Consider the following 9,170-nt stretch of genomic DNA (forward strand, 5'->3'; position numbering starts at 1 on the left):
CAAATATCTTCTGTGATAGTGAGTGGTGTGCAGACTGGTTTGTCTTTGAATGCAGCATGAAGTTTACCAGGACAAGGCTGGGAACCAGCATCCAGGGCAGTCAAACTGAGAGCTTTATAATGAGGTTGTCATGTTATTATTGAGAACAACCAACATATTCCTAAAGTAACCCCTAAAAGAAATTGTTCGTCCTGGTATTAGCAAAGCCTGGAGCTGATGGGTAGTTAAGCTAAATTTTCAGCAGGTTTCTCTGCAAAGTGAAGAATGGTTATGAATCAACTTCTTAGGCAGAAGTTGCTCTTATTGATCCCCAGATTTTTATGAAATGGGAGGTGGGGGTGTGACAGAAGTAACTAAATATGAATAAACCTAACCACTTAAATGAGATATACACAACTGAGATATACACAATTGGTTATAAAGGTAATGGGGGTAAATGGGATATATCTGTTTCAGTGAGATTTGTGGAATGAAATGGTTAGATATTAAGGGTCACTGCCAGCTTCAGGTGGCCTTGAGGTTGGTTGTATTTAAATGGATTCCTGCACTGGTTCTCAGTTATGTGTAAATTGCATTACCATCTGTCTCTCTTCAGTCTACTGCAGGAGAGGTGAGAGTTTGAGTGCTTGCTGCTGCTTGAATTGTGATGATCTGGCAGATGGCTGCGAATTGCATCAACCATTAGACCTCACTATTAGAAACAATAAAGGATTGATAATGCTGGACCATCTCTTGGGCCTTATTAGTGTCTGTAACATTAGTCTCACTTTACAGCTCTGTAACCAAGGACTCCTGATAGCTTCTCAGGATGATATCATTCCTTTTGGGAAGGAGAAAGCAAAGATTTATTTCAGTTTTATATAATTTATTTGCCGTCTTCCCCAGAAATCACGACCTTGTCACTTAATCTTTACTAGATATTACACCATCAGTGAGGATGATATCATCGCTAATTTTAGCTCATGATGCCACCTGGTGCTTTCAGAGAGTACTGCAGGGTTAAGCTTAAGCAATTCCCAATGCTCTTCTTGTTCAATGGTAGTAATGGTATTATATTCAAGAAACATGTTTACAGCCTGAATTTCAGTGTAATTTGCATTGAAAAATGCATATAGACCAGGTATTCAGGTTTAAAAACATGTAACAGTTCACAACAAAAACAAAAAGTGCTGGAAAAACTCAGCAGGCCTAGCAGCACCTGTGGAGAGAGAAATCGAGTTAACGTTTCAAGTCTGTATGACCCTACTTCAGAGCCCACACATTGTGTGATGCAACAATTTAATTTTTACTGAAAGTAAGTGTGGCTAATGTTCAAATTCATCAGATTAAGGGAAGTGCAGCATTTGTTGTTAGGTTAGTGGGTGGTGCTGATGTAGTGATTTAATATTGCCCACCTCAGCCTTGCCTCACTTCTGTATTCCTGCTTTTGCCACCTCCAGGTTCCACCATTCCAATGGTCTCTTCACCAACCTCTAGTACTGTACCTAAAACTCCACTACTTGCAGCCTACCTCACACCAAACCCTAAGATATTTTGCCACCTAGTTCCAAAGAGGAGCAAGTTCCAAATTTCATAGAATTTTAGTAGTACTTTAATTAGCTGTGCTCATATTTGCAAAGTAAGAGTTATTTTGCAGTGTTTTTCTTGTTACTTTTAGTAGCAGTAGATTACTTGAACCTTTGACCAGTAGGGTACTGGAGCTGATTCTGTACTGCAAGCAGGCAGCTATAATCGCGGGTGGCATGTTCTGGGAATTTGCGGGTGATTTCCCTTTTTGCAGTTCCTGCTCCCTCCAACTCTCTTGTGGACCTTTCCTCCTCCCAGCATCCTATTGAGTTGAAATCACGTCTGAAGACTTTTTTTTATTCTTTCATGGGATGTGAGAATTGCTGGCAGGGCCAGCAATTGTTGCCCATCCTTAATTACCCTTGCGAGCAGTGCAATTAAGAGTCAGCTGTATTGGTTAGGTCTGGCCTGGAGTCACATGTAGCCAGACTAGGTAAGGACAACGGATTTTCTTCCCTAGAAGACATTAGTGAATGAGACGGGTTTTTATGACAATTGATGATAGTTTCATGGTCATCATTACTGAAACTAGGGGCAGAATTTTACAGCCCCATCGTGGCGAGGGCAGGGCCTTAAATACGGCAAACTGTTCAAAAGTCCATTGGCGGGACCATAAAATCCTGCTGGTATAAAATTCTGCCCTATTTTTCAATTCCAGACTATTAATTAATTGAAATTAAATTCCACCAGCTGCCATGGTGGGATTTGAGCATTAGCCTGGGCCTCTGGATTACCAATTCAGTCACATTACCACTACACCACCATCTCCCTATTGTCAATCGCATCCTTACTTCAACTGACAGCAGATAGGTGGGAACACCACCACCTGGAAGTTCCTCTCCAAGCCACTCACCATCCTGACTTGGAAATATATTGCCGTTCCTACACACAGGGATTGAAGAAGTTCAAGAAGACAGCTCACCACCACCTTCTAAAGGGCAATTAGGGATAGGCAACAAATGCTGGCCTAGCCAGCAATGCCCACATCCCATGAATGAATTTTTTAAAAAGTGAGGGATCAGCCCTTTGGCATGTGGTATATGATCTCCATGTTGGCTCGAATCAGCATTTTCTTAAGTGAAAAGAATAGGCCCATAATTTAGGACAACACCAGAGTTTAATACAGCAGACGAGGCAAATCAAGTATTGGATGTTATTACGCGTTGGCTTTAAAAGCTGGATGATTAGCAGAGAAGAGAAAGTTGAAATGAAGGGCTTCCACAGTTTAGGAGAAGGTGATGCACTCAGCCTTAACTTCAACACAGGGAGGAGGACGAGCATCTGTGAAGCCTTGGAGCGAGGGGAAGGAAAACTTTGTAGAATAATAGTAATTGAATCAGAAGCGGACAAGTTAGGATGGAGATGAGGAGAGGTTGGAGGTTATTTGTGCATGATCATATTTATTTGGAAGATAAAGTTACGAGCCAGTTTTCCCCGAGTGTATTTTTAACAATTTGTTCTCGGAATTTTGGTGACACTGGTAAGACCCCACATTTATTGTCAATCCTAGTTGCCCTGGGGAGGTGTTGGGTCCATTTCAAAGGCCGTGTAAAATCCACCATGTACTGTGAGACTGAAGTCTCATGTTAGGCCTGGCTGCATTGTTGTGGCCAGTTCTTTTCCTTGAAAGGACACTAATGAACCAATTAGGTTTTTGTGATAACAATATCTTTTCATCGTCTGGTGCTAGTTTACAAATTTATTTCATAACTTACCATGGTGGGTTTCGAGCTCACAACCTCATGATAACCAGAATGGCCACCGTTCCCATTTGTTAATTTGCTGACCTTAAGTCTTTTTGGAAAAACAACCTGAAGTGAGGGTGAGGCTTTGTTATTGTTTGGATCGGCCATTTCACTCAGCAGTCTTTGGATTTTATTTTGATGTAGAGCTCTGGAAGCAGACAAGTACAATCACATCACGGCCAGCTATTTCCTGCTGGCAGAGAGGATTTTGAGGGAGAAGCAGGAAAAACAGACCCAGAGTCGGAACCTTAATCTGGACTACAACTGGACCACCCACGTACAATGCAGGTAATGAATAGTTCACAACAGGAAAACCCCTTAACAACAGCTGGAAAATTTGTGCACTCAAGTTTGCAGGGCAAGGCGGCTAATGGATATTTGACCAATGCTATTGACCCATTAGCAGGCAAATAAGCAATGATGCAACCAGTTTCCTGGCCCAGCCTGGCAAGCTCACCCCACAGGGTAGCAATGCCCACGTGTTTTATTTATGTGGGCAGCACTGCTGCACACCATAGTCTGTCACAGTCACTTATACAGTTTAAATCCATTATCCCCTTGCTTTGCATATAATTAACAGGCATTTGGATTTATTCACCCATTAGACAACAGAGCTAAGAACAGCCATTTCCAAACCTTCCAATTCATGGATTCATCAAGTGAGTAAGAAATGAGCAAGACTAGTGCTGAGTTGCCTGACCTTGATAGTGGGATCTAAAGGCTGTATGTAGCCTACAGAACAGAGCTTGAAAGCCCCTGGCCTGGGAGAGGCCTAAGTATGGCTGTGAATGGGCCTTTCTATCAGCACTTCTTATCTGTGTGGCTGCATCAAGCGGTGCGTAGACCCTCAGTACGCAAACACCAAGTGTCACTACGTGCTGAGGTTCTACCTGTCCCCGGTGTTGCGAAGGATGGGTCTGGCCACGCTGCCGCGGAACGCTTCAAGTAGTTGGACCGTGCCGTACCACCTGTCCCTGGTGGAAAAATTTATGCAGAAAAACACCTTTGACCACAAGTCCATCAGGCAGTGGTCAGCACGTAACGTCCTAGAGGCCCTGAGGGAAAAGGAGAGGGTGGACCCTGTGGGATGGTTCCCCGAGCAGACTGTCAAAGTCATTTGGCAGAATGCCTCATCGCCAGAACTTTCCAACAAGCACCAAGACGTAGCTTGGCTGGTGGTGAGAAAGGCCCTCCCCGTCAGATCCTTCCTACACGCCAGGAGGCTCACCCCCTCTGCACGTTGCCCTCGAGGTGGCTGTGGTGGGGAAGAGACCGTCGTTCACCTCCTTGTGGATTGTGCCTTTGCAAAGAAAGTCTGGAGAGAGATGCAGTGGTTGCTGTCGAGGTTCATCCCGAGCAGTTCTGTGACACAGGACTCTGTGCTCTACGGGCTGTTCCCAGGGACACACACCGAGACAAACATCAACTGTAGCTGGAGGATCATCAACTCGGTGAAAGACGCGCTTTGGTCTGCCCGAAACTTGTTGGTCTTCCAGCACAAAGAGTTGTCCCCGACCGATTGTTGCGGACTGGCACAATCCAAAGTCCAGGACTACGTGCTGAGGGACGCACTAAAGCTTGGGGCAGCTGCCGCAAAGGCGCAATGGGGAAGGGTCGCTGTCTAAGACCTTTCTACCACAGCGCACCGAGAGACTGGGAACTGTTTAGAGCCCCTCGGGCTGTACAGATCAAAATGAAAGGCTGTAAATGATTGTAATATTGTTTGTACTGATGCACCTGGTGATACATTTTGTAAAAGTTTAACGTGGATTGTACCCTTGTAATGTTGTTTTTGAAATGGTTTGGAATGTGATTGAAGATATTTTATGAATAAAGTATATTTTTACAAAAAAAAAATCAGCACTTCTTATCTAGACTCCAGATCTTTAGTATTGAAAAGTAGCCTGTTTCCCTTTGACAAAGTTGTATTGAATATTGCTAGTATATATATCTGTGTTGGTAATTAATTGTACCTCGGTTTAAAAGGTTTCTATTTAAATTATCACCTAATCTGTTGAAGGTGATTTATTTTCCCTTTAGCAAACTAACCAATAGCAAAAAGTTATTGTCTTACCAAATCAAAAGGAAGGTCCACAACCAAACTTGCTGTATAACCATGAGATAATTGTTTATTCATCAGGGGTGATTGGGCACTAAGAGGACATTGATATACTGTCCTCTCACCCAGTGACTCAGGTTTGAAGCTAGGTCAGATCAATGTTCTGAAAGTCTCCTCTCTCTGCCAATGTGAAGGCTCACTTAAAATAAGTTTGGCAATCTCAACTGAGTTTCACAAGACAAGACCATCCACAATTCAGCTACAGGCTGCAAATGATCATATGGATGGTTGGCATGGGCAGTGAGACATTTTGTATTGGTGCTGTGGGAGGCATTCATTTGATTTTAAAGTCTATTGAATAAGAGGGAGCTTCACTCTGAATCTGGCAAGGCTGAAAATGACCTGAGTGTATCTCACGCTGACAGTATCCAGAATGGAAAAGTTTTAATTCCCCAACTCTGACATCCTCATTGAGCTGCAGAATGCACCCAATAGCCAATTGCAACTTAAACTGAGAGATTTCAGGCACTACACATTTCAGAGGGTGTATGACTTGTGGTTTATTACTGGCTCCATAAAGCATCTCAATCTATGCTCTCTCTCTCTTTCAGGCCATCTCTGTCCGCACCAGAAAACAGCTTTGTGGATGCCACTGATAATAGCCCCTTGCCTGAAGTACACAATGGGTTTTCAATAAAGCACTCTACTAACACGAAAGGCCCAACAAAACAGCCAGAGGCTGTGCGGAAGGACATAGAGAAGACGGAAACGAGTAACATAAAAGATATTGTGAAAATTGTGAATAATGCCCAGGACAGTCCTGCATCTCCTTCGCCAATGAGAATTCTACTTCGATCTTCACTGGAAACATCTGTCATGCCAAAGAACGTGCCTGTCCTCCAACAGATATGTGAAGAAGATGAAGAGGAGGAGGAAGAAGACATTGCAGAAATGGAGGTCAAAGCCACACCTTTGCCAAGCGTGATGCCAGCTCCGTGTAGTGGTGCTAACCAGCAGGTCAAAAGTGTCACCCCCTTGAGCTGCCCCAACAAAGACTCCGATAAGGGTGATGGCAACAAACTGTTTCGTGAGATGTGGAACTGTCAGCGTGAAAATGGGGCGATGAGCTCCTCTGTTAAAGTCCAAGGATCAGTGGGACCACTTTGTTGCAGCAGGTGGGCTGAGAAAAGTGAGCAGGTTTCAAATTACTTTGGAAATAGACCAATCAACCTGATGAACGAGAGCAACAACAACAGCACCAGCAAAGGTGTCATCAGAGCTCCGGTAGACATTAGCGCCATCAGTGTTGAGAAGGCACCCCCTTGTTTGTATGCTCACCAATGTCTGACCAGTCTAGAGCCCAAAGTTACAGAGCCCACAGTGTCCACACAGACAAGCACTGACTTAGCAAAGGAAAAACTGCAGATGCTTAAGAAGTGTGAGGGGCCGAGTGTGGAAAGTCCAAAGCACTTGATTGATCGAATGGCTGAGAACAGTGGATTAGCAAACGACAGTGCATGCTTTGAGAGCAGTGCAGACCCTGTGAATAAATTTGACCCTGCTCGGTCGAAAAATGTAAATATCAGGGACAGGATTCTGCAGATCCCACTCTGTGAGAAAGCCCTTTCTTTTAAGATAAAACCTAACTCTAAGGAAAATCTCCTCTCTTTTGGACAGTTCAACTGTTGTCATGTAATTTAGTTTTTTTAAAAGAATTATATACTTTGTGCGTGTCTACACACACTCGTTGTAAATATGTATCATCTTTTACAGACAAGGGGTACGGCATTAGAAAGGCAAGACATTTGAGGTCACTTTCTGACTTTGCACTCCCAGAGGGGGAGCCTCGTCTGTCGTGAATGCATATTGGAAAGCAGGACATGCACTGTGTGTGATTTTCTGACCGTTCAGTTAAATAGTGGGACACACACCATTAGTGATGCATAGACCAAGCTGCCCACCTGAAGTGCAAAGTTGGGAAAATAGCCCTTTAATTCTCATAACTGAATAACGGGTATAAGCTAAATACAATTTGGTGCTTCTGTCTGGGTTGTAAGAAGGTTCAAAGTGGTTCTCCATATTTTATAATATATTTTAGAACATCTAACTTAGAAAAACTTTCACTGTTCTACCATGTTGGAACATAAGTGGGTAGTCCTGTGGTGTTTGTACCCTTTTAGGCACAGACCCTGTATCCCACCTTAAACTTCCAGATTAGTTCACCATTATCTTGACAACCCATTAGTTGATGGAGAGGTGGTGTTTGGGGGATTTATTTGTGTACATTCTATGACAGCATACTGTAGCCATCTACTGCCCTGGTGCAGTTAACTGCAATGTGTACATATTAAATGTACCTCTTTCATTGTCACCTTTATATTAAAAAATCTAGAGTGTTCGCAGATTAATTTTCATGGGTCTGTTTTATTACCCAAATTATAAGTGCAATTTTTCTTATAAGTGTACAATGTGTGTCCCTCTCCCTTATATTGTAAATGCTAATTTCTGGAAGCTGCCCCCATGCTAACAGGTAAAAATGAAATTGCACTTTTCACAAAATGGTGCAAGTTTTTAATACCGTACTATATTACCCTTTGTATGTCCTCATCCCGAGCCTATGGTCCAGGTAAGCACATGAAAGATTGTGGGAAATTAAGTATCTGCTTATTGGGCATGTACTGCCCTAAAGTAGGCCTGTGCAGCATCAGTGTTTGTTAACTGCTCTAACACATACCTGTACACTAACAGTGTGGCAAAGTTCCCAAATGGTCTGATTAAATCATGAAATATTTAATGCCTTTGGTAACCCACTCACCACCCTCCAGCTAATTATGACAAATTTGATGCGTTCCCCAGTTATTATTTTAAACTAATTAATAAAGAATAATGGTCTCTTATTTCCTACAGTTCTTTCTAGAATGACCAAGACACTGTCTTGGTGAATTTGGTTCTGGCTTCTTTGTTAACGCTGGTTATAAGGGGTTTCAGCAGGGAGAGCCTGAGGAGCTGGAGTGTCTCCCAACTGACCATTCCTAACTGACTATCTGCCAATACTGGGGTGGAAAGGGCACACATTAAAATGGAAATATCCCATCCACTGCCTGGCTGAACTGGTTCTTTCATTGAAGAATTTCCTCTTTAACCTGTCTCACTTCCTCCAAATAAAAGGTGTTGCTGTGGGCACCTGCATGGATCCTAGTTATGCCTGCCTTTTTGTGGGATATATGGATCATTTCTTGTTCCAGTCCTACTCAGGCCTCATCCCCAATTCTTTTTCCGGTACATCGATGACTGTATCGGTACTATTTCCTGCTCTCATCCAGAATTGGAAAACATCATCAACTTTGCCTCTGATTTCCACCCTCTCTCACCCTCACATTTTCCATCTCTGACACTTCCCTTCCCTTCCTCAACTTCTCTGTCTCCATTTCTGGGGATGGACTATCTACTAGTATTCATTATAAACCTACCAACTCCCACAGCTGCCTTGACCACACTTCCTCACAGCTTGCTTCCTGTAAGGACTATTCTGGGCGAGATGGTGGCATAGTAGTAATGTCACTGGACTAGTAATCCAGAAGCTCAGGATAATGCTCTGGGGACATGGGTTCAAATCCCACCAGGGCAGCTGGTGGAATTTGAACTCAAAAGCTAGTCTCAGTAACGGTGACCATGAAACCATTGTCAATTGTTGTAAAAACCCACCTGGTTCACTAAAGGAAATCTGTTATCCATACCTGGTCTGGCCTACATGTGACTCCAGACCCACAGCAATGTGGTTGACTCTGAAATGGCCTAGC

General features: G+C 43.3%; 1 protein-coding gene across 1 annotated transcript in view; it reads left to right on the forward strand.

Moving 5' to 3' along the window:
• Positions 1–7,774, forward strand: part of snrkb (SNF related kinase b) — a 116,406-nt gene extending 108,632 nt beyond the window's left edge. Inside the window, exons 5-6 of the mRNA XM_078544114.1 lie at positions 3,456–3,599; positions 5,982–7,774. Of these exons, the coding sequence (XP_078400240.1) occupies positions 3,456–3,599; positions 5,982–7,071 (1,234 nt within the window). The 3' untranslated portion in view covers positions 7,072–7,774. The remainder of the gene's footprint in view (positions 1–3,455; positions 3,600–5,981) is intronic.
• Positions 7,775–9,170: the final 1,396 nt, after the last annotated feature.

The sequence above is a fragment of the Cetorhinus maximus genome, chromosome 6 (genome assembly GCF_964194155.1).
Source record: "Cetorhinus maximus chromosome 6, sCetMax3.hap1.1, whole genome shotgun sequence".
Classification (NCBI taxonomy): domain Eukaryota; kingdom Metazoa; phylum Chordata; class Chondrichthyes; order Lamniformes; family Cetorhinidae; genus Cetorhinus; species Cetorhinus maximus.